The 25,353-nt window shown below is 40.8% G+C and overlaps 1 protein-coding gene and 1 pseudogene across 1 annotated transcript; one reads left to right on the forward strand and one right to left on the reverse strand.

The window, feature by feature from the left end:
• Positions 1–10,578: 10,578 nt before the first annotated feature.
• ocm3 (oncomodulin 3) lies at positions 10,579–13,608 on the reverse strand. Its single transcript, NM_001030486.1, has 5 exons — positions 13,565–13,608; positions 12,979–13,043; positions 12,349–12,481; positions 11,964–12,073; positions 10,579–10,906 (listed from the first exon to the last, which is right to left on the reverse strand). The coding sequence occupies exons 2-5, from the start codon at positions 13,037–13,039 to the stop codon at positions 10,881–10,883; spliced, it is 330 nt and encodes a 109-aa protein (NP_001025657.1). The 5' UTR covers positions 13,040–13,043; positions 13,565–13,608; the 3' UTR covers positions 10,579–10,880.
• Positions 13,609–16,815: 3,207 nt separating this feature from the next.
• LOC116407876 lies at positions 16,816–16,916 on the forward strand (annotated as a pseudogene).
• The last annotated feature ends 8,437 nt before the right edge of the window (positions 16,917–25,353 follow it).

Here is a 25,353-nt window from a genome sequence, read left to right on the forward strand (position 1 = left end):
TAGATGTTTGTCCTGTGTTTGTGTGGGATTTATCTGGGTTCTTTTATTTCCTACAACACTCTGGAAACCTACATGCAGGTTAATTGGCTCCTGATAAAACTGACCATTTTGTAATAGGGGCCATAGACTGTAAGGTCCACTGCATGGTCCAGTTGATGCTTATATGTTGGCAACCTTTATTTTCTATACATTTCTAGTATAGCTTACAATTTAGCTTATAGCCAACTTTGCAAAAACACTGGGGCCAGAAAGAATTTGTTTCCCCCTGTCTTTTAAAGACAGACTAATAATTTCTAATGGACTGGGTCAAATGTTTATATGAGAAATAACAAGAAATAACAAGACAAATGCCTCAAGATATAGTGTTCTGTATCTTGTACATGAATGAGGCGTTTGTCTACAACTGTTATTTCTCATATAAACAGAGAAGTTATTAATGTGGCTTTCTTGTAGAACACAAACAACCAGTAAATTATTTATCTGAAAGACCCAGTTTATTCATTATCTAACACAGCAGCCCCAAAAGCATACTTTTGATGCTCTCCCCCAATAAATATTTGAACCAAGTGCAATCTAATTGGGACATCTGCACAATCAAGTAAAATGTTAATGTGCTACTTGCTATTCCCTGAGAGATACCAAAAAGTGAAAGGTTGGGGGGTGGAGGGGCAAGCCATTGCTGAATTTAGTTCCAAGGCTGCCACCTACAGATATTTTAGTGAAAACAATTGTGCAATGGGTGCTATGCGGCAGAAGAGGAGTCTGATAGAATATAAATTGATCACATGTATCAATTTATACATCCATATATCCATTGTATATTAGTGGCCATATGTGGTAATATAATAATCTAGCACTTCCCAGAATGGTGTGTAACCTGTGCCTATTCTCCTTTTTTCCAGCTTTATTGGCTGCCCCTGTGGCTACAAAGCAGGGTATTTATTTTAACTATAGTATTGTTTCTGAAGCAAACACACCAGTGTTGCCAGTGCAGGGCAGCAGTACATTATATTTTCATTACTTTGAAACATTTTCATTTTTTGGTGCTAATCCAGCTGAACATAAAAGATAATTTCCTCCCACAATTATATTCCTCTAGGGACCACAATTACAATTACCTCTAGATAGGGTCAGACTGGGGGTGCAAGGTGCAGGTGTCCCTGTTTGCCGCTCCCCCGCATCCCCTAGGGGCCCCTGCTGCACCCCCTGAACCCCCCACTGAGCCTCCCTAACCCCCCCGCAGGTGCCCCTGACCAACGTCCTCCCCTGAGTGCATGTAAGTATAATGCATCAGGGGAGGAACACCGTCGGCCCGGGGGCACTGGCAAGGGTGGGGTCTGGGGGCCCACCTGGTTTTTTTCCCTGTGTCCTGGAGGCCAAGTCCGACCCTTCCTCTAGGGACCACAATTACATTCCTCTAGGGACCACTTTTGCTTCCTGTGTAATCAAAGTGGCTAACTGAAGTATGGTGTTTTAGTAAAGTTCAACACAGGACAAATCATTTTCAGCAATCAACCCCCCAGTGATTTTACCTTTCCTTATTCTGTAAGTGATAAACTATATTGGCTGAGTTCGGTGGAAATGCAAACATTTGTTAAGCAACTCTCCAGTTTGTAAATCTGGTTCCTAGGGTCCAGTTTTACCTAGCAACCAGGCAGTGGTTTAAAAGAGAGACAGGAATATTAATAGAGGATAAGATACATTAAAAAAAGGAACAATAGCACTAAAATTCAAGCCTCACAGATAAAAAGGTTTTTTGGATTTTTTGCTCAAGTAATCATACAGGAAACCCACTGTGAGTTTGCTAACTTACGCTGGGCTTTGGGCCTGAATAGCTCGGATACCGTCATTAGTATTTGCAAATGGTTTTTCTTGAAAAAAAATTTGCCAGCTTTTGCACAAACTGCCCACATAGATGGCTCCCTGTGACGTTTAATGTGGTTTAATGAACAAATATATTGAATTTGTTACATATATTATTCCAGAACTGATCTCTGTATAAACTGCACTACCCTGTAGTTCCCAGGTGGTGGCACCAGTGGTACTGCAGTATTCTGCCAAATGTAGCCCTTTCTCAGGAATAATTATAAACATAGTTACATAGTTACATAGGGTTGAAAAAAGACCAGTGTCCATCAAGTTCAACCCATCCAAGTAAACCCAGCACACTTAAACCACACCTACCAATCTATACACTCACATACATACACTATAAATACAACCACTAGTACTAACTGTAGATATTAGTATCACAATAGCCTTGGATATTCTGATTGATCAAGAACTCATCCAGGCCCCTCTTAAAGGCATTAACAGAATCTGCCATTACCACATCAATAGGAAGGACATTCCCCAACCTCACTGCCCTCACCGTGAAAAACCACCTACGCTGCTTCAAATGGAAGCTCCTTTCCTCTAATCCAGTGCTGTCCAACTTCTGTTGTACCGAGGGCCGGAATTTTTCCGACCTACGTGGTGGAGGGCCGATAATGGAAGCCAGTTTTGACCACTCCCCTTTTTGAAACCGCACCCACTTGAAAGCACACCCATGTTATCACATGACCATACCCATATTAATGGTTGTAGTACAGCAAAAACCTGCCATACTCTGCCTGCCTTACCCTGCCTGTGTGCCATACTCTGCCTGCCCTACCCTGCCTTTGTGTGTGCCATACTCTGCCTGCCCTACCCTGCCTGTGTCTGCCATACTCTGCCTGCCCTACCCTGCCTGCGTGCCATACTTTCACTGTGTGTGCCATTCTTGGCTGGTTTGTGCCATACTTGGCCTGTGTGTGCCATACTCTGCCTGCCCTACCCTGCCTGTGTGTGCCATACTCTGCCTGCCCTACCCTGCCTGTGTGTGCCATACTCTGCCTGCCCTACCCTGCCTGTGTGTGCCATACTCTGCCTTCCCTACCCTGCCTGCGTGTGCCATACTTTCACTGTGTGCGCCATTCTTGGCTGGTTTGTGCCAAACTTGGCCTGTGTGCGCCATACTCTGCCTGCCCTACTCTGCCTGTGTGTGCCATACTCTGCCTTCCCTACCCTGCCTGTGTGTGCCATACTCTGCCTGCCCTATGCTGCCTGTGTGTGCCATACTCTGCCTGCCCTACTCTGCCTGTGTGTGCCATACTCTGCCTTCCCTACCCTGCCTGTGTGTGCCATACTCTGCCTTCCCTACCCTGCCTGTGTGTGCCATACTCTGCTTGCCCTATGCTGCCTGTGTGTATGGCACACACAGGCAGCCTACAGTGACACAATGCTGGCACTGCTCCTACAGTCTGCACAATAACTATATATTAAAAAACTTTTTAATTGCAGTACCACCTCAGTATATGTTCTTTTTGTAGTATGCAGGGATTATTTGTGGGTTTCTACTGCTCCTGAGGTGTGAACAGGGGAACAATGGGGGTGATTACAGCCTGAGCCTGAGGTGTGAACACTGCAGGGGGTGAACAATGCAGAGATTAAAAGGTGTGAACAGTACAGGGGATTACATATTTAAACAATACAGCCTGATTACAGCCTGAATCTGAGGTGAGAACCATGCAGGGGGGGGCAGTTAATCACAGTACTGATACAATTTAAAGCTTTCACAAGAATAAGCCATCAAAGCAGCCAGACAGGTGGGGGGCCACACAGAGGGGGTCGCGGGCCGCATGCGGCCCGCGGGCCGCCAGTTGGACAGCACTGCTCTAATCTAAAGGGGTGACCTCTGGTGCGCTGATTGTTTTTATGGGAAAAAAGAACATCCCCCAACTGCCTATAATCCCCTCTAATGTACTTGTACAGAGTAATCATGTCCCCTCGCAAGCGCCTCTTTTCCAGAGAAAACAACCCCAACCTCGACAGTCTCACCTCATAGTTTAAATCTTCCATCCCCTTTACCAGTTTAGTTGCAGTCTCTGCACTCTCTCCAGCTCATTAATATCCTTCTTAAGGACTGGAGCCCAAAACTGCACCGCATACTCAAGGTGAGGCCTTACCAGGGACCTATAAAGGGGCAAAATTATGTTCTCATCCCTTGAGTCAATGCCCTTTTTTATACAAGACAGCACTTTATTTGCTTTAGTAGCCACAGAATGACACTGTCTGGCATTAGACAACTTGTTATCAACAAAAACCCCTAGATCCTTCTCCATTAAGGAAACCCCCAACACACTCCAATTCAGTAGATAGTTTGCGTTTATATTATTTCTACCAAAGTGCATAACTTTGCACTTATCAACATTGAACCTCATTTTCCAGTTTGCTGGAAACATTGGGCTCTGTTCATTTGACAGGGTTGCCACCTCACCCCTTTAATAATGCCCATCCAGAATCCACATCCTGCATGGCTAACTAGCAGGTAATATAGATGTATGCTGCACGGCTGCACAGAAATCAGTTCTGTCTACAGCATGCATCTACAATAATTACTAATTAGCAATGCAGGATGTGGCCAATATTAGTGGTGACTCTAGCAGGGGCTCACACATATACTGACTTCCACTAACAGTAACATGGCTGTGTCAAATGCAGAGATGCAAATATATATATATGCATATATGTAGCCATTTTAATCTGGGGGTTGCAGGTCCTGCAGCCACAAGTGTCACCATATAATATACAGCAAAAACCCACAATGTGTACATAGACTATTTGTTTTTATAATTGAAAGTTAAAATAATGTTGCAAGATAAAAAAGTTTCCCCCGCTCTCCAGACCCAGCGGCTGCATTACAATGCATAAAAATCATCCAATGAGAATCCCAGCTGATCCATGTAAATATGGCTTCATGTTGTCCTTTGTACCTTCATTTAGAGATGGAAGCATTAAGCACAGTTTCCCCAGCCCTGAACAAGTCTTTCCTTCCTCTCCGTGCCTGAGCCCTGTGTATTATAATGGAGCCAAAATGACACAATAATCTCTGTATATAAGATAGCAGAGAGATACGTGACACAATGCTGGGAATCAGCATTCTCATTGGTGAATTCTCTTGCATCTATTATTGTCAGTAGAATAATTGCTTTTTATTGTGTAATTGTTTTTTGTCTGTTTATAAAGAGAACTAAGGGGTTCTGAGGGACAGCTTTATGGATGGGTTTAGCGTTTAGAGTTTTCAAGTTTGCCCTCCCCCCCAAAAAAAATCTGTGGTCCAATACTTGATCAGTGCCACATTAACTCGTAACAAAATTACTGATAAATGCAAATTGCTGTTTCAGTCACTTTAGCCATATTTCCACCCAGTCTAACCTTCTGACTGAGCTTATATAGAGACACCTTGAGAACTAAAATCTACCCACCCCGGTTAGGGTTAAAAATATGGGTGACTGCCAAAAAATCCATGAGGGTTCCCTGGTTTGCTATTATAAGTATCCTGCACCATTAAGTTTACAGTCTAATTGTGGTATAATAAAATAATTAAATAAAAGTGTGCACACTGGAGAAAGAATTGCTGAAGATGCTTCATAAATGAAATATATGGGGTTACAATCACGGATTGCACTTAGTAAGACACCAGAGGGCACCCTTAACTTACTGTAACATGAGGGCTTCGGCACAAGCAATATTCATTGAATTAGTGAGTATACTGCCTCTTTAAAATATAGTGACTACCAAAAGAAGATCATTTCATACCAACAGTAATAAAACACAGCACTGAAATGTGAACCTTGTATATATAACAGGTATCTTTCTGGCAGTGGCTCAACTGAATGGCTACAGTGTGCTTCCTGCTATAGCCAGCAGATGGTGCTATACAAATGTTTGCTCTACTAGAGATGCATTATGTGTTTAATCATTTTCATATGTTTATAAGTTCTTACCTTTAGAATGACAGTTGGTGAATTTGGCTGACAGAGCCTGTCAGGCTTTGTAACTCCTTTTAACTCCTTAAAGGAGAAGGAAAGTTACAATCATGTAACTGTAAATGTTAGGCACCCCCATTAATTTATTGGCTTATCTGAAGTATTGAGCCGGTGCTCCTGCTTGGAGAAAATGCCACTGGCCGGGGTGTATGCGACAAAGCGATCCTCTTCCTTCTTCGGCCTTTGCACATGCGCAGTGGAGTGAGAATCAGATCTTTAACAAAAAAGCCGTCTTTTCTCTCAACTGCACAAAGATGCCCTGGGATCTTGTCACAAGGAGAAGAAGGAAAACTCGTCTGCATTAACCACAGGCTGGTGAAATTTTCTGCTGACAGGCACTGGCTGGGGGTTTCAGCTAAGCGATTACAATCACTGGGGGTGCCTGACATTTGGCACCCCCCCAGTGATTTAGCCTTTCCTTCTCCTTTAAACCATACTTCTTTAAAGACGTTTACCCCCATCTGACCTAGCATTCCTTCAGTATACACACTATGCCACTTGCCTATGGCCAGTACCTCTTGGCCTGACCACCTGAACGCCGCCCATATATCAACTTAAAGCAAGCCAGGGCGGGTGGGCAGGAGCAGAGTAGAGTGGTAGTAGGCTGGCTGGTAATTCACCATCCTAGCTAAAGCCATAGCTACAAATTTACAAAATCTGTGCCTTAACTGGACTGGATTTTCCTTTTTGGATGTGTGAAAGTGGGGCCCATGGCAGGTTGGAGCTTGGTTTCTAATTGTGGTTTTCTAATTGTGGCTGCGGTGGACTTATTGCTCGTGCAAGTGCCAGTTGGAGTGATGCTTCTATATGAGCCGGAGAGGTAACGTATGCTGTGCATCAAAAGACTTTGCTCGTACACAGATAATTTATTATACCTGCCTTAAAGGGGTGGTTCACCCTTTTAGTATGTTATAGAATGGTCAATTTTAAGCAACTTTTCATTTGGCCTTCATTTCTTTTTTTTATAGTTTTTGAATTATTTGCATTCCTCTTCTAACTCTTTGCAGCTTTCAAATGGGGGTCACTGACCCCAGTAACCAGGTTAAAGGTTTATTGTTACTTTTATTACTTATGTTTCTATTCAGGCCTCTCCTATTTTTATTTCAGTCTTTTATTCAAATCACTCCCTGGTTGCTATGGTAATTTGGACCCTAGCAACCAGCTGTTGAAACACCAAACTGCAAAGCCACTGAACAAAAATAGAAATAATTAAAATACTACAAAAAAAGTGGAGACCAATTGCAATACCAGACACATAAGGAAAGGTTCCCAACAACTACATTTGTGTTTAATGAATTTGTATATTGGTATATTTAATTGGGATAAATTTATATATTTAATTCTGTACCATCCAATGTGAAAAATAAAGAAATTGAAAATGTGCATTAGAGTCTAATGAATTTATAATATGATTATTATAATATGATGAATTTATCCATGAATTAGCTTGATATTAAGCAATAACGTCAGTATTTTTAAGCAATGATTACAAGGGCGAATGTATGAGGTACTTTTTAAATTAATGGTAAGCTTTCTCTTTTTTTCACCACAGGCACCACTCTTATTATAGAATTGAGTAACTGCTTTCAAATTAATAGATCACCATGAAGAAACAGGACCTAGAGCCCCCAATCTTCCTTTAGTGTATCACTCACTTTAAAAAGCAAGGTTGCATGACCTTCCACTGCTGATTCCTCATCTGCTATCAGGCCTGCAAACTCAGAATGTCTGTAACCAGACAGGACACTCCCCAGCCTCTCTGGTGTCACCTCTGGGGTACATGATCAATTCCAAATGTGTGTTTTGGGTTCACCGTTTCTTTAAGGACCCACGTATGGGCCTGAGTTGGTGCTAGCAATGGCATATTTGCAGTAAAGTCCTACTTTGATCTCATCAAGTGGCTCCAAATGTAGCTCTTTTCTGCTACTGAAGTAAATCCTGCCTGATTTCCACTTTTTGGTGCTAAAGGGGTCCTCTTTCTGTATTATAAAGGAGAGCAGGCACACAACCGCACACAGAGATAAAGTCAATAGGTTTATTAAATAACTTTGATGCATACACCCTGCCAGCCAAGAGCAACTTCATATAACAATGCCGTTTGTCTCGTCTCTGAGATGCTGCGGGGGGGGGGGCACTTATATGGCAGTTTCTTCAGAGCCTTGAGAACTCCCTTTGCCTTTCCCTGCTTATAACATACCCCCCAACTGTCCCGCTTTTCGCGGGACAGTCCCGGTTTTTACAGCGCGTCCCGCTGTCCCGGATTGTTCAATGAATGTCCCGCATTACGGAAATGCAGAACATTCATTAAACTATCCAGGCCAGCGGGACGTGCTGGCTGAAGCGGAGCGCTCCGGCTCCGTCTCTTCTTGGGCTCCTGATCCTTATTCGGCTCCTCGTGTGGCGGCGACAGGACCTTTTATAAGGTTGCGCCCGTGTGTACATGTACAAGGAGCCGAATAAGGAGCAGGAGCCCAAGAAGTCTATGGGGGCCGCTATGTATGGGGGCATTTTCTATTGGAGGTACTCACTATGGGGGCAATTGGGGGGCTCTGTGTATGGGGGGGTACTGGGTATGGGGGGCACTGTATGGGGGGATACTGTGTAAGGAGGGCTACTGTGTATGGGGGAACTGTGTATGGGGGCACTGTGTATGGGGGCACTGTGTATGGGGGCACTGTGTAAGGAGGGCTACTGTGTATGGGGGCACTTTCTATGGGGGCATTGTGTATGGAGGGTACTTTCTATGGGGGCACTGTGTATGGGGGCTACTGTCTGTGGGGAAATTGAGGGCATGGTCTATGGGGTCAATTGGGGGCACTGTCTATGGGGGGGTACTGTTTATGGGGGCAAATGGGGCACTGAGTATGGGGGGAACTGTCTATGGGGGTGCTGTCTATTGGGCTATCGTGGGCACTATTTTAACTATTTTAAAATGGGGTGTGGCAATTGGGGCGTGGCCACAAAGTGGGCATGGTCAAAAAAATTTCAAGTCAAGTCTTTTTGTCCCTCTTTTCATTTTTCAAATGTTGGGAGGTATGTTATAAGAGCACACTTTGTCCTTCAGAGCCCTGACAAGGACGCCTTTTCCCTCGGCATGCTAAACAGAGTGCGCTTTTATACCACTGGGGTTTCCCCCTAACTATCCACACACAGCACCTTCACCTTACTCTCTGCTTCTCTCCCAGCACTTCCTGTGCAGGCCTTCCTTCCTTCCTGTCAGCTCACAGGAGTGGGGACTCCTTTCCCTCCCTGCACACAAACACAGAGGTTGGGACAGGTATTCACACCCTTCTTACAATGGGAAGCTAATGCTCTACCAGTATTAAGCTGTGGGAGGAAATTGGGAACCTGTAGAAAACATATCCCACGCAAATGTGAGGAGAATGTACAAAGGCTGCACAAATCTGATCAGAACTGAACCCTGAATACCAGGACTGCACCAGTTCCTGGGTTATGTCTATGTTGTAGTCTAACTAAACAAGGCTGCTTGAGTGTTACCGTTTCTTGTTCATTTATATCCCTGCAAAGTATGCACAGCCAGTACCTGCCCCATAAAACCCAGGGCCAGTTTACTGTGTGTGTGTGTGGGATATTTTAATAAGTCTCCCAAGGCTGCAAGCGGTTGACAGAAGTCACTAAACCATTGTTTATCAATCAATTGCTGCCACATTTGCATTCTTTGTGTAACTGGCACTAGCCTGATCAGAAATCCTTGTTGATTGACTGGAAGGGGGTAACTGCACTTAGCTGAGAAAATAGCAATTCCGCTTGGGCAAGGACTGATGTAAATGATATGATATCTGTAAAGCAGTGGGGAGTCTGTCAGCACAATATCAGAATAACTAGTAGATTTTGACTCAGCACCATATATATCAATTGTTTTCTTCATTTGTGGTATATTCTAAACAACAGCCTTGACCCCAAAATTCTCCTATGCTTACTCTTAGGGTATGTCTGTCTGGCAGTGGCTAGTGCTTCAGATATCTTACATTGCAGTCATTCAGTTTATATGCCAAACGTCTCAGCTGTGTGCCAGGATTGTAAGTGTAACATGGTCTGCAACTTAAGACCTACTCAGAGTTCCCAGAAGTAATTATTTAAAGTACTAATGACCTAATCAATTTGATATAAAATCAAAATGAGACCTTACACCATGTAAGGAGATATACAACTACCATGCTACTAAAAGTACATAGTCTGGTAAAAGTATTTCGTAACTATTTAGTTTGCAAATCTATGTGCTTTAAATAGTTTTAATTGAAAAAAATTCTTCAAATTAGTATAGGGCACTATTTGGAGATCTCTTGAGTCCTTTGCATCTCTCAAATACACTCCTTAGAACTGTAACGCTTCAAATAGCGAGCATTATTACCACCTGCACAAGTTCCCTGACCTCCTCCATACCTGAAATAATTTCTATAGCTGAGTCAATTATTTTCAGTCCAAGGCCAGAGCAGGCAGTGATTATTACTAGAAGCTGCAACACATGCCTCTGGGATTTAAAAGCATGTTTATCTGATATCCTGCTGTAACTGAAACCAATGAGAAATTGATATGAGTTCTAATTGAATCTAAAGGCAAAATAGAAAGCGTACTTTTATGTTGATTTTTTTTTATAAAATAAATTGTAGTTTATGTTTTATATCCTTATAACCTTTCCAAAAAGGTTAATTAATGTATTCTTTTCATAATCACAGAATATATGTAGTTACAAAAGAAAGTAGAAAACTTTTTATTTAAAGGTTGTTATTTATTTCAGTTTTTACTATCTTCCAGCCGCATCTTCAACATTGTTATTGGTCAAACTCACAACGCCATCGATAAAACACTTAAGACGTAACAGTAAATGGGCAGAATACCTGGATGTTGTATAAGGTTTCTGAATAGTCCTAAAAATGAGTTAACATACAGGCTTTTTACCAATGCCGTGAGACAGTATAAAAATGCACAAATAAGTGCCAGCCGTGGATGAGGTGCCTTTTGGGTGAGAAATGAGAATTCAGTCCTTGGTTGTCTTTGGTCTTGGGCTGTTTATGCCTTCACCAGAGCCTGGAATTCTGCAGAGTAAATAATGAGAAAAATAATAACTAACACAAATAAAGCATTTTCTCAGCATTTGAAAATATTCCATTATGTTATTCGCTTCTTCTTCAGGGAAGACTTTTAGCACAATGTTAAAATTAACTGCATAAACAGTCACATAGACAAATTATTTATATAAAGAATCAGGTCAATTTTTAAAATAGGATATATGATAATTCTTGAAAATAGCTGTAAAATGATTTTGACCATTTTGTAAATTGTGGTCACAGTGTTATGCTCCAAATGAGCTATATATGGTAGACTGTTGAGTCTATGGGGGCGTTGCTTTAGACGTTGTGGTTATGGCACATTACCAAGTGTAAATACAGCACCGGTAACATATTCTGCTATCCAATACCTGCCTCATACAACTAGGGCTAGCATTGGAGCCTCTTTCCTCATCCAACTAGGGCTAGCATTGAAGCCTCTTTCCTCATCCAACTAGGGCTAGCATTGGAGCCTCTTTCCTCATCCAACTAGGGCTAGCATTGGGACCTCTTTCCCAACTAAGACTAGCATTGGAGCCTCTTTCCTCATTCAACTAGGGCAAGCATTGGAGCCTCTTTCCTCATACAACTAGGGCTAGCATTGGAGCCTCTTTCCTCATCCAACTAGGGCTAGCATTGAAGCCTCTTTCCTCATCCAACTAGGGCTAGCATTGGAGCCTCTTTCCTCATCCAACTAGGGCTAGCATTGGGACCTCTTTCCCAACTAAGACTAGCATTGGAGCCTCTTTCCTCATTCAACTAGGGCAAGCATTGGAGCCTCTTTCCTCATGCAGCTAGGACTAGCATTGGAGCCTCTATCCTTATCCCATTAGAGCTAGCATTGGAGCCTCTTTCCTCATCCAGTTAGGGCTAGCATTGGAGCCTCTTTCCTCATTCAACTAAGGCTAGCATTGGAGCCTCTATCTTTGTCCGGTTAGGGCTAGCATTGGAGTCTCTTTTCTTTTCTATATGATTTTGTCATGCAGAGGTCTCTCAAAGCATTCAGAATTTAAACATTAAAAAAAAAACATTAAAGGTAGTTTACCATCTACTCCAATCTTGCCGTCACCATCAGAGTCACCAGCTTTCAGAAAAGCCTTGGTCTCTGCAGCACTGAGAGCTCTGGCATTAGACTTAAAGTTCTGCAGGAAGAGCCTGAAAGATTATAGAGTATGATGTTACTAAATGTTTTTACACTTACCACAAGCAATATAATATGTTCAGTGTTAGTTGCAAGACTATCAAACAGATAACTCTGTAAGTATGATGTTCTCCCTAGCTTAGTTACTTGCAGAAGAAACTTTGAGATGGTTTGGACACTCTCCTCCATAAATATGTTGTTCTTTGTCATCTGATATGCTACAATATTGTTTTCTCCAAATCTATTTTGGTAAAGATGATCAGGTTTAGAAAAGAGAAAGTGTCCTTACTGGAGTTCATCTTCCTCAATAAATCCACTCTTGTCTCTGTCAAGGATTTCAAAGACCTTCCTGACTTGGTCATTGGATTTGCCTGTCAGACCACATTTGTCGAAGAAGGACTTGTGCTGAAATGACTCGGCAGCTATAAAAGACAGAAGACATTCATTTCCTTTTCCTCCCATTTAACCTCAGATTCAGTTTGATATAAAAAGTCTGACTACTTGTACCACAAGACTACTTACTAGAACAGAGATGTAGAAATTAAAGGTCAGTACAGATTGCTATAAGTGAGCAAGAAGGATCACATCCTATGTGATAGGACATATTAATAATAAATTCTTCTTTCATTCAGCTTTCAAACTTCTAATGCAATATATTTAGTCAGTCAATCTTTATTATGTTCTGATTAAATGTTCTGCAAATTAATATGCAACGTAATGCAATTAGAATTAAATAGCTATATTAAAATAACATTGACAGTTTACCGACTACCAAACATAGACTACTTAGTAGTAGTATTTCATTGGGACCTCATTCAAAGTACCATTCTCTACGTATGTTATGAATTTTTGAGGCTTATTGTGTTGAAGATGTTTGCATTTCTACTTTGTGCCATCATTTAAAGTTAGTATAACTTACCTGAAACACTGCTCAAGGCAGCGTCGATGTCCTTTGCGGAGAGGATGTCAGTGATAGACATGATGCTGGAAGAGATATGAGTCTATATAAGCAAATATTATCTTTTCTATTTATATATATATTTTCTTACATATATACTATGTGCAATATTAATAGGGCATTTCAATTTTTCTGCATATCCACAGCCAACTATATTTTAATCTCAATTGAGATATCGAATTGCATTAAAAAGCATAGAAGATAACATATCATAGGCAAAACATGCCTAAAAGCCTACATTAATGATTACAATTCATCTTAATGAAACATGAAGTATACTTATTGACTTGGTTAGATGTAATCACACCTAACCGAAAAACTAATTTTGTTAAAGAAAACATTTTTTTAAATGCAATAAATAAAAAAAATTCTGGGGGAAATAAAAATCAATATTCCCTCTTCATTGCTTGGAAACGCAAATTATATTTTCTTGAAAGAAGTTGCTTTAGTAAAGATCCTTATTCCACTTCTGTATTTGCTTTTCAGCCTCTTCCAATCCACTTGTCTTGCTATCTCCCCCTCTGTCCGTGTTTGTTGTCAGCCTTACCTTGTGATGTGCTTGACTCGTCAGGAAGGTAACGTGCGGGGCAGTGGTTCGCTTGCTGAGTGTCTCCCCGAGGGCTTGCCCCGTTTATATATACTTTAAGATGTATACCATATACAGATTTTAGGTGCCAGCGTCACGAAGGGGGAATGGTGTCAAATGACCTTGCCTAACTAATCATCTAGCCCTATTTTTATCTGAAGAGAATACATATGATATTTGCAAATGAAACAAGATAAGAAGTCAGATATGCAAAAAGGGGGTCTGCATTCTGAAGATTTATATAAATATCATTTCTATTTTTCTCCATTAAAAAAAAAGTCTGCAACTGATTTTAATTATGATTAATTTTGCAACTACAGGACCAACTAAATATTTTTTACACATTTGACTAAATATAGTAAATGTTTCTCGTATAATAAACCTAAATTATATATATATATGCATGCATATATTTCTATCTTTGCAAATCCTAATTGTAATGATGTAGTTAAAGTAACAGTAATATGTTCTGGTATTAATATCTTTGACCTTTTGGATGAAGAGTAACACCCAAGACTTTTAAAATGAAATGGTTAATGTGCTGGGCAGTTTATTGCACAAAAGGATAAGGATCAGATACTTTACACTGGAAATGTGCTTATTTTAAGCAGATAACACAAAAATATAATTGCCAATTCAATCTGTTAAGGGCAATGTAATATCCCTGAGAATTTGTTAGAGTTGCTTAGCCTTTGGGGAATTTTTTCAGATATGATACGTGGTATTTATTGGAAGAACCCTGTTTATAGGGTGTATGGAAAACTGTCAACCATTATATTTATTAAGGATATTGTATTCAAACACAATAGGGTTAGGTCTAGCTTATATTTGCTATAGGTTACAGTTAATGTTGAGAGTGTAAATGTATCCATGGTGCCTATCTTGTATAGTAAACAATGTTTTGGTATGCATTTTTTCACTAGAGCTAGTGCAGATGAGTTTGCCTTCGTTAATTGAAGTTTTATAGCTGCTTTGGAAGTTTCTTTGGCTCTTAGTGAAGGGGTTAACAGGTAAGAGAGCATGAGCTGAGGCAGCCAGCTAAATGTGCTGATCTTTAGCCTCCACTTGCAAATCTTGTATTACATGTGCTCACTTATTCCCTTTCACAAGTCATGGGTTATAGCCAGACTGATGCCGTACAGTTACTTCACCCCACGTATTCCTACAAGGGCCTAAAATGAACTTAGTGTCAAATACCTGATATAGGCCACTGCAACCCTTATCTCTAGGCATACTGCATCTTCAGAATTACAGAAATTGCATACAGCAAATGAAAGATTACCGTTAATGTTACTGCTAATTGTAGTCAGTGAAGACAGGCTGGTTACGTAGAAAGCAGTCATTTAGAATAAGAGATTTGGTTGTTTCTTGGTTTTTCCATATTCTTTACATTACAAAGTGCAAAAGGTCAGTAGAGTAAATTAAAATTCTTGCCTCTAAGAAGCAACCCTATCAGACAAGAGAGCGGATCAGTTTGCATTACGGGGCAAGGGTTAGACTAGTGGCAGCCTAGGACAGGTTATGACTAGGGAAGCATAACCTCTATAAATACCAAACATTACCCAGCAACTGCAATGCATATTAGCTGCTAGCAGTCTGCTTTTTGCTGCCTCATACCTTGTTGCTCTTGCGAATGCTCTTGTTAAGTTTTTCTGCAGATGTAGAGAAGGAAGTAAACAGATTTGAGTGGATCCTGATAACCAAATCGTAAATTTCTCCTTATATCTGGGTCGGTGCTACTGCTCTCCTAGAACCCTAGCAGGCAGGTTTTTTTTGTTATTATCACAACATGTATTTAGAAAGTGCCAACATATTCTACATCACTGCACAATAAGAAATACAGATTACATACATAAATACAAAAAGAGCAAAAGAAGGCCTTGCTCAATTTGCTTGCATAAGGTGTGAGGAGCCCCTGTGCTGATTCTAGGAGGGCACAAGGAATCTCAGAAAAAGTTATGTATGGGGTGTCACCCAAGCCTGACAGGGAACGCCTGGAAGACTGAAAGATGGCAGGGTGCATCAAAAAAGAATACAGTATTTAAAATAAATAAGAATAAAAAGAACATGGTAATTTAAATGCAATATAAAGACATTTTATTGCCGGAAAAAAGCAGAAAAAAAATCTTTGCACATATTTTTGACTTTTTCCCTTCATGAAGAATGGGGAAGGTTTGACTAATCCATCTCTGTGCCAATGCCCAGGCCGTGGGCTCTATTAATGAGGTCAGTAACCTTAATGGGTACAGATAAAAAGGTGTCAGTTGTGACAATTATGTCCCAGAGAAAACATTCTGATGACAAACTAGAACACTACCCTTAAGCCCCAAGTGACTGACTTGTAATTACATTTGCCTGACTCCGTAGGACTGGAATTCTGACAATCCCTTAGATGGTGGTTCACTAGATGTTTTTAGCCCTAGTTATTAAAGAGCCTTCAGATCTGTTATCTCAGCTTTATCAGTGGAAAGGGAAATAGGTGTATGATTCCTGAATGAAGACTCAATGGAGAAAGCAAATTGGGGCTTATTTGCTATGGGGTAGATAAAAGTGCTGGAATAATAATAAACCTAATCCCACAAAATGAATTCACCCATCGTCATCGGATTGCCAGGCACTGCATTTAAAAGCTGTTTTCAAGCTGTGATCTTATTTTAAGTAAAATATTTGCTTTATAAGCAGCAACTGCTTGAGAATACTGGGCCAGAAATTGCATTGTCGCTTTTTAATGTTTTTTTTTTTTGTAACCCAGAATTTACATGCCTTCTGGGTTCTGCAACTCTCAGTATCTGGATGCAAATCACCATCTTTTGACCACCACAACTTGCATGTGAAGCAGCAGCAGAGAGACAAATAAGTCTCTGGCGAAAGCTCACAAGTTGCAATGAATGTAATTCCCACAGGCTTTAGGGAGCATTCACTTATCCAGATCACCATTTTTTCCCCACAATGCAATATTTTACCCATAATTCATGCATCAATGAGGGCACTGAATTGGATGCAGTGCAACTGTGTATGAGTGGTCAATAGTCGCTAAATATTTTTGCAGTCTGTCTGGTTGTCATTTCCTCTGCATCTGATTCTTTAGCTGCAAGTGAGCTGAGCCTATTGCTGCAGGGCACTGAGGGAAACCTCTTGCTATTAGCCTGCTCAGGAGCTGATGCTAACTCTAGGGTCAATAGTCGCAGCAGCATTTAATTTCAGCATTTCAAATCGCTTCTCTGCCTTTTGGCTAAAATCAAGTGTAGTATCTGTTCTTATCAGTGGGTGGGATATCTCCTAGTTAAGGAAGATATTGAAGTTCCCATCCACTGTGAGGCAGAGAACAGCTTGACCTTCTGGCCAAAGGGCAGCCCCAGGCGCCCCAGGACTTCCAAACCTGCAGTGCCCTACATTACGTGGTACTCTTGATGCGGTTGTGGTGGTTTGAGCCATTCCTCACTTCAATGACTAGCACCTGTTCTTATGCCCTAAGCCTTTGGCTGACGCTAAGCAATACTTATTTTCTGGCAATTAGGCTGGGGCACTAACACTGCCACACTTTTCTGGATTTTTATACCTATTTATTCTTTTAGCACTTTTTTGCCCTTATATCTCTTTAGGATTTGGTGTAATACCTCCGGGTCTGCACTAGTCTAGGGGGGAGAGATGTGTAGTCATTAGGCTCTTTCTCCCCCTGAACCCGGCCTCGACGTAAGCACATTTGTTTTTGGACCTTCTCAGGGGTGCATCAGACCAGACTCCTTGGAAGTCTTCGGACTGGAGGCGAAGACCCTTGCCCTCCTAATGCCTTTTGGCTGGGGGTTGGTGATAAAGGGACCCACCCTAGCTTCAGCAAAGGCGAGTCTAAAGAGCTCTTTTTCATTTTGTGCCTTTTGGCCGGATGATCAGGAGTTTTTATGGGACTTTTTTAATACTATGTCCACTTGCACCTTTGCACTGTGCATGCACTTAGTGTGTGACTTCTGACTGTTCTATATAACTGGCCACAGGAGGCTAACACAAGTTTCTGGCATTGCCTGCTGATCTAAACCAGTAAGCACTATGGTATAAATGGGTTTTGTAGTCGATTGCAGGTCAAAGTCTTTATTTTTAAATGCTCTTTGAAATGAAATTTGACACAGTTATTCATAACATGGCCTACTATGATATCACATACCAGGGCTAATCACTTACAGACTCCATTTAGCAAGCAGTGCTCACTAACCTCCACACATGTATGCACTAATACAATAATACCACTGTTATTCATCCAGCGTGTGCCCCAATGTCACTAAGGATAGCAGTCAAGTGCTTCATAATAAGGGAGCTAGAAAGAAAAACACCAAGTGACTGGCACAATTGAGCAGAAGCTAGCAACATTGCTCACATCTAGTATTACAATTATCTGTTCATTCCTAAGATGCGTATCATGCTTAAGGTGCTCCTGATGATACTGTATTTTCCTTCAACTCACTTACCCTGATTTATTGCATGACAATATGGCAGCTGTTTGTTATTCTGGAACTATTTGCTGCAATTTTGGCTACATATGAGTTGGACATAAGTCAGACTGAATGAACCATATGCAAAACAGTTTAGTAGAGTGTATTACTTATAGCAATAAACAACACTACAACTGATATGGAAGTGTAATGCTAGTTCACATGACATCTCAACTGTAGATCTCCACCACATTCAGGAAGCTACTGATATAGTCTTCACACTCTGCTTTCTCTTGCAGACATGATTGGTGGCCTTGTTGAGACATATATTGTGAGTTGTCCAAAACAATGATTATCTAACAAACGGAATTTCTACCACCTTTTTAAATAGCAACGAAGGCTAAAATGTGGCAGGACAGGCATCTGCCCTGGACACAATATGAAAGTGACCAAATGAAAGTGATCAACAAAACTTGAAATGCAAGACTAAAGGTATGCAGTTTCTACTTTACTTATTGGTGGGTAGTTGTGAGTGTGGCCACACACCAACCCTTCAGCCTGTATACTGTATATTCACCCAATACCATGGTTGCTGCCGGAACCACTATAAAACTATGGTTCCTGTGGCAGGGTAAACCAAGAGAGGGGTAGTAAAATGAGTGGTGGCTCCACAGTTTGAAGTCAAGGGCAGACAGGAGGTAGTCCAGAAGCAGGTTATGTATGGTCTGCAAATGGTTATATTTTTAAGTGACCCTGTTGGGGTGGGATATAGCAAAAACATTCCATCCAAAAGTGACATAAAAGCAAATATACAGTATAAGTACACTCACTGTTTTACAAATTCCCACAACCTTTAGATCAGGGTTAAGAACTGTAAGACTGGCCTCTCTGGGGGGCTTCAAGCAGTGATAACTCATTCAGAAGGCCAGTTAGGTTCAGATTTAGAGAGAAAATTCCCATTTACTGTCCTAGATACGTCTCAAAGCCCAGTTAGTTTGAAATTTGGGGTGAATACTGTATGAGGTCTGTGCTAGATATTATTGAAACTATTTGCTGTGCCTACTGACACAGCCCACAAAGGTAAACCTGGAATTAACACCAGGGTTCTCCTGTGTCAGTAGGTGCACTTGTGCATGATTAGTAAAACAGATTGCATACTTGCAACAAGCACAACTGTTCTTCTGTGTGAATAGGCACATTGCATGAGATTCGGAATAAGAGGCAGCCAATGTTGAGCTCAACTATATGAAATCGCAAGGAGTGCTTTTGGACACTATGAATGGGGCAATGTGCACAATGTCTAAATCTATGTATTTTTGTGCAAGTGTGACTGTGTTAGTAAATGTATAGTCAGGGTTTTTGTACATTCTGTACTACTTCTCATGTAAGAAGTCCTTTAAACACAGCAATAAAAGGAAGCTGTAGGAATGTAGGCAGCGGACACAAGTTGAGTACAACAGTAGAAGGAGAAGTAGTAATCACTGGATAAATGCACAATAACTTACTCCCAGCTGTTATGCTTCACTGCTATTATTACAGGCAGGGAATTTCTTCCCAGATCTTAACCCCAGTGACCTTCTGAATATTTTGGTTATTTTTTGAGTGGATCTATGAAGTAGAAAGTCCCATTAAACATGCCATCGGATGTAAATGGTTATACACTTACACTGCAAAGGGAAAATACAAATAAATAAACTGGTTGCCAAGTATTACAGCTGCTGCTTTCTGCACATGGTATCCTTGCTCTTTAGTCCGTCACCCTTGAGTGAACACATGGTGGCAAAATCTTATTATATGATCAATGCATATTTTGCAACACTGTGGATTTCCAAGCTTTTAAAAGGAAACTATATCTTGCTCTGAAGCGGGGTTTTATTTTCATTTACCTTAAAACGGGGGATGCACCAAAGCCCACCACATTCTCAATCAGAGGTTTGGACGAGTGGAGATTTGAATCCAAATGCGAACTGGCATCTGCAAATCAGAAGTTTCAGCTTCTGTAAATAAAAACTGGTCACCTTCGGATGTTTAACTTGTTACTAAGGGGCACATTTACTAATCCATGAACGCCCGAAAGCGTCCGAATGCGTTTTTTTCATAATGATTGGTATTTTTGCGACTTTTTCATTGCCGTTGCGATTGTTTCGTATTTTGCGCAACTTTTTTGTCGCCGTTACGACTTTATCGTAAAATACGATAAAGTTGTGACAGCGGCGAAAAATTCGCGCAAAATACGCCACAACGATGAAAAAATTGCAAAATTTTCGTTTCCAATCCGATTTTTTTCCCGTTTGGGATTCGGATTCGAGGATTAGTAAATGTGCCCCTAAGTGTTTGGATTCAGTTTACCTAAAAGGAAAGGTTACTTTACATACAAAAAGTTTCTATTAAGGTGGTCATACACATACATAGTTACATAGTTACATAGGGTTGAAAAAAGACCAGTGTCCATCAAGTTCAACCCATCCAAGTAAACCCAGCACACCCAACCCACACCTACCAATCTATACACTCACATACATAAACTATAAATACAACCACTAGTACTAACTGTAGATATTAGTATCACAATAGCCTTGGATATTCTGATTGATCAAGAACTCATCCAGGCCCCTCTTAAAAGCATTAACAGAATCTGCCATTACCACATCACTAGGAAGGGCATTCCATAACCTCACTGCCCTCACCGTGAAAAACCCCCTACACTGCTTCAAATGGAAGCTCCTTTCCTCTAATCTAAAGGGGTGACCTCTGGTGCGTTGATTGTTTTTATGGGAAAAAAGAACATCCCCCAACTGCCTATAATCCCCTCTAATGTACTTGTACAGAGTAATCATGTCCCCTCGCAAGCGCCTCTTTTCCAGAGAAAACAACCCCAACCTCGACAGTCTCACCTCATAGTTTAAATCTTCCATCCCCTTAACCAGTTTAGTTGCACGTCTTTGCACTTTCTCCAGCTCATTAATATCCTTCTTAAGGACTGGAGCCCAAAACTGCCCCCATACTCAAGGTGAGGCCTTACCAGGGACCTATAAAGGGGCAAAATTATGTTCTCATCCCTTGAGTCAATGCCCTTTTTTATACAAGACAGCACTTTATTTGCTTTAGTAGCCACAGAATGACACTGCCTGGCATTAGACAACTTGTTATCAACAAAAACCCCTAGATCCTTCTCCATTAAGGAAACCCCCAACACACTACCATTCAGTAGATAGTTTGCGTTTATATTATTTCTACCAAAGTGCATAACTTTGCACTTATCAACATTGAACCTCATTTTCCAGTTTGCTGCCCAGTTATCTAATTTTGTCAAATCGCTCTGCAAAGCAGCAGCATCCTGCATGGAACTTATAGTTTTGCACAATTTAGTGTCATCAGCAAAAATAGAAACAGTACTGTCTATGCCCACCTCCAGGTCATTAATAAACAAGTTAAAAAGCAAAGGCCCAAGGACTGACCCCTGCGGTACTCCACTAACCGCACTGGTCCAATTAGAAAATGTTCCATTTACAACCACTCTTTGTACTCTATCCTTCAGCCAGTTCTCTATCCAATTACAAATATTATGTTCTAGGCCAATATTCCTTAATTTGATCATTAACCTTCTGTGTGGTACAGTATCAAACGCTTTAGCAAAGTCCAAGTAGATGACATCAACTGCCATTCCAGCATCAAGGTTCCTGCTCACCTCCTCATAAAAGGCGACTAAATTAGTCTGGCAAGATCTGTTACGCATAAAACCATGCTGGCACAAACTAATAGTATTGTGAAATAGATGAGGACCCCCAATGACACTACCCAACCAATATCTGTCTTAAATCAGCCAGGTGTCGATCGGGCCACATTGGCTCATTGATGCGGTCCTCACTCTGACTTTTCTTATCACCTTTATTGTAATGGAATTGTTTTGACCTAGGACCAAACACATTATATGGGGCAGATTCAGTAAAGGTTGATAAAACGAGTGCTATTTATAGCATGCGTTAAAAATGTTATTGCTTCTTATTTTTTGCGACTTAACGCTTGATTCACTAAAAGGACAGGCATCATAATTAAGATGCGATGTTCTTTGCATTATTTAACTCGCGATGAGCGTTTTTCTTTCCGGCTCGTGCATTATTTCCTGCTGCGTGCGATACATTTCGCAGCATGCTATATTAGCGCACAATTTTACGCACGTAAACATTACTTTCGGAAAACTACTGTTCTGAAAATTACCATTTCCCTGAAAACTGGCGGCTGCATCACTCTAGGGCCAACACATACCTAAAAAAATCCCACTGCAAAGTCCATATTGTGTTGCCAAAAGCTCATTAACTGTACTTTTCTATAATTACCGCCTAGCCCAAGTAGGTGTTAATCTTTGCACAGACTAATGCGATATTTAGCGCGTTTAACGCTTCATATGTGGTTGTGAATCATGCATTAGTATTATTTCTATGCGAGAATGAACGCAATGCAAGGTAAATAACGCATTGCCATAGTGCGTTTTTTTGCACATGCAATATGTGTCTTAACGCATGCAAAATGACTTAATGAATCGGGACTTAATGCAAAAAAGCATGCGATAAGCGTTTTCGACCTTTAGTGAATCGGCCCCTATATATTATATTAGAAGCACAACATCAGCATAATATCGCCCACCCAAGGTAGGCATACAGGGGGAAAGATTTGCTCTTTTGGCGACCAAAAGAAGCAAATCTTACCACGTATGGCCACCTTAAGAGTAAAATCTGTAAAATGCATGAACATGAAGAAGATAACCCTTGATCAGGCATGTAAAAACTTTCAAGTTTATTGTAGATATTATAACATCTACTTAGCCTTCTGGTAAGTGTCTTTCTTTTAAAGATTTTGGTGAAATGAAAAAAGTGCCAAAGTGCCATGATTTAGACAAACCCCAAATGAAGCTGGATCACCCCAACAGCGGGTAAATACATACAAGCAGTTTTCACCTGCTTAGTGGCTAGGATTCTAGCTATCTTTAAACAGAGCGTCTTACTGCAGTGGTCTGAGATATGTTTTTTAATTTCCCTCAAGCACTACCTTATTTAAGAAATAAGCATAACAGAATATTTGCAGTCTCACACATTGCTCCATTCATTTTAAATGTGGCTGGGTAACTCAAATGTTTTAAAAAGGGACCTGTCACCCTAAGAAATAATTCCAAATCCTATTTTCTCATGTGTCGAGCTAAATGAGCTTTACTTATGCTATACAGATTATTCAACTCTTGTTTCCTTCAATCTTGAAATTCACAATCACAGAAACCAGGCAGGGGGCCTTTTGTGCACAATGTTATTAAGACAAGCTTTGTATCATTCCTAAATTATGTTTATGTACATGACAAGGGGACTCCTCAATTTACCCTTTGCCTTAAGGTACCCAACTGAACCCCCTTGTTACATACCTTAATGAAACACCAGGAGACAGAGATGGACTAAAATGGCCACAGCATTTTATCAAATAAATAGGACCTTGCCAGCCTAACCCAAGGCAATATTCTAAAGCCAGAATTCCATAAGACATCATTACTATTAATCTACTTACAGAGAGGATGGCCCAAAACTCTGCTACCAGCAGGAGCTGAATCACCAACCATGAGAGAAGTTTAGCAGCCCTGCTGCCGGTCCTGGTCTCGATGATAGGAAATCCAAGCAGGCTGTCACCTAGCACAAGCAGTAGTAGCGTCTGTACCTATGAATCAACCATACAGTCACAGGAGAGAACCTCCTTTCTACCTCTGCTAAAATTACCTGCTCAGAAGATAAGGAAGTGAGTGCTTCTTTTCCTGACATCACATCCCTCTCTTTCTCCACCCCCCAGGTCAGCTTTCTCCTGCCTTTACTCCTTCATAAACCAGTGTAACCTAGCTGCTGGTCATTCGGATCCCTTGTCATGCAGCCCATGCACTTATAGCTCCAGGGCTTTCCTTGAATGGGGTACTTGATGGCCATGCACAGGATAAACAATTATAGACTGTGAGGAGGGATGGGAAATGTGAGGAGTGCAGTAACATCTAGGAAGTGCAGATTGGAAAGTAAAACCAATTGCCTGCCCTGCCTCTGTGTTTGAGGCATAGAGGCGGGGCAGGCAATATATGATTGACAGCTGAGAATTTTAATTGAGTTTATAAGATATGGATGTCTTAATTTAAAAAAAAGGAATTTCAGTTTCATGTTTAATTTGACAAGAACGTATTATTTATTATTATTATTCAGCTCTTTGACTTGGGTGATAGGTCCCCGTTAATAAACTGGGAAATAAATAAAAGTTGAGACATTTCCCATTGACTTCAATAGAAACTCCCCAGCTTTTACTTTTTCTTTAATAAGTTCCGACTATTCAAGTTTTCAAAAAATACTTGCAGGTTTTCAGCGCCTATTTTCTCAAATCGAGACAAAGACTCCAACTTGATTTTTGATAGATAGCTCTCATAAATTCTTGTAACTTTCTTGTAACCGTCAAATTGTTTACAGATGATGCAATTTTGTTTTCTTCTAATTCGAATATGCATGTTAGGGTCCAGTGTGGTATTTGGCCTTATCTTTTTCCTCCCTAGTAAATAGGGATGCAGAAATGTTTTTCTATCTCTCTCCTAGAGATAGAAATGGGCTGCACTAATGCTTATGATGGCCCCTCATAGGGGCGGTCACATGCTTCTGTGGCTGTTAAGCCCAGACAGGACATAAATCATTAGTAAAACTGTCCATAGACTACATCTACCATACAGAAATACCTATCCTCTAAGCAAGTTCCTATTCACAAATAGGGGCTCTCTCTCCTGACCATGGGGACCTAGTTTATGAAACCTATGAAAAATTATTATGATATTATTATTATGATATGATATTATTCAGTCTGCAAAACAATTAATAGTCCTTAAAAAACAAGAATTTATTTGTACACATAAGCAGATTGAATGGGAAAACACTTCACTGATTAGATGTATGTTCTTTGGTGATAAATCTGTGGGTTTTGGCAAATGCCAGAGGGGCTGCTGTAAGACACCACAGACAGTCACTATTTATTGGGCTGGTGGGGGCTGTTTGGGCCTCTGTGTCCTTGAAATGCCAGGGTCTATATTGAATCCCAGTCCAGGCCTGGCTACAAGAAGCTGACACGTTTCTAGGGTGAAAAGCTACACGTGTCTAGGGAGAAAGATTCTGTCTTGAAGACATAGACCAAATCTGTCAGCTTGTTCCTCAATGAAAACCATTTTGTTTATCTAGTTAAGCATTATATCAGCAGTCTGTTCCTGCCCTATTAGTGTTTCCTGTGAAGTCTAAATTCAGTAGCATTCAATAATAATATGACCTCAAAGAC

The sequence above is a fragment of the Xenopus tropicalis genome, chromosome 9 (assembly GCF_000004195.4).
Source record: "Xenopus tropicalis strain Nigerian chromosome 9, UCB_Xtro_10.0, whole genome shotgun sequence".
In the NCBI taxonomy this organism is placed as follows: domain Eukaryota; kingdom Metazoa; phylum Chordata; class Amphibia; order Anura; family Pipidae; genus Xenopus; species Xenopus tropicalis.

Coding starts and splice junctions, on each gene's coding strand:
- ocm3 (NM_001030486.1), bottom strand. CDS start 13,039: ATGTCTATCACTGACATCCTCTCCGCAAAGGACATCGACGCTGCCTTG. Junction 12,482..12,978: donor TGCCTTGAGCAGTGTTTCAG/GTAAGTTATACT, acceptor TGTCTTTTATAG/CTGCCGAGTCATTTCAGCAC. Junction 10,907..11,963: donor CGGCAAGATTGGAGTAGATG/GTAAACTACCTT, acceptor TTTACTCTGCAG/AATTCCAGGCTCTGGTGAAG.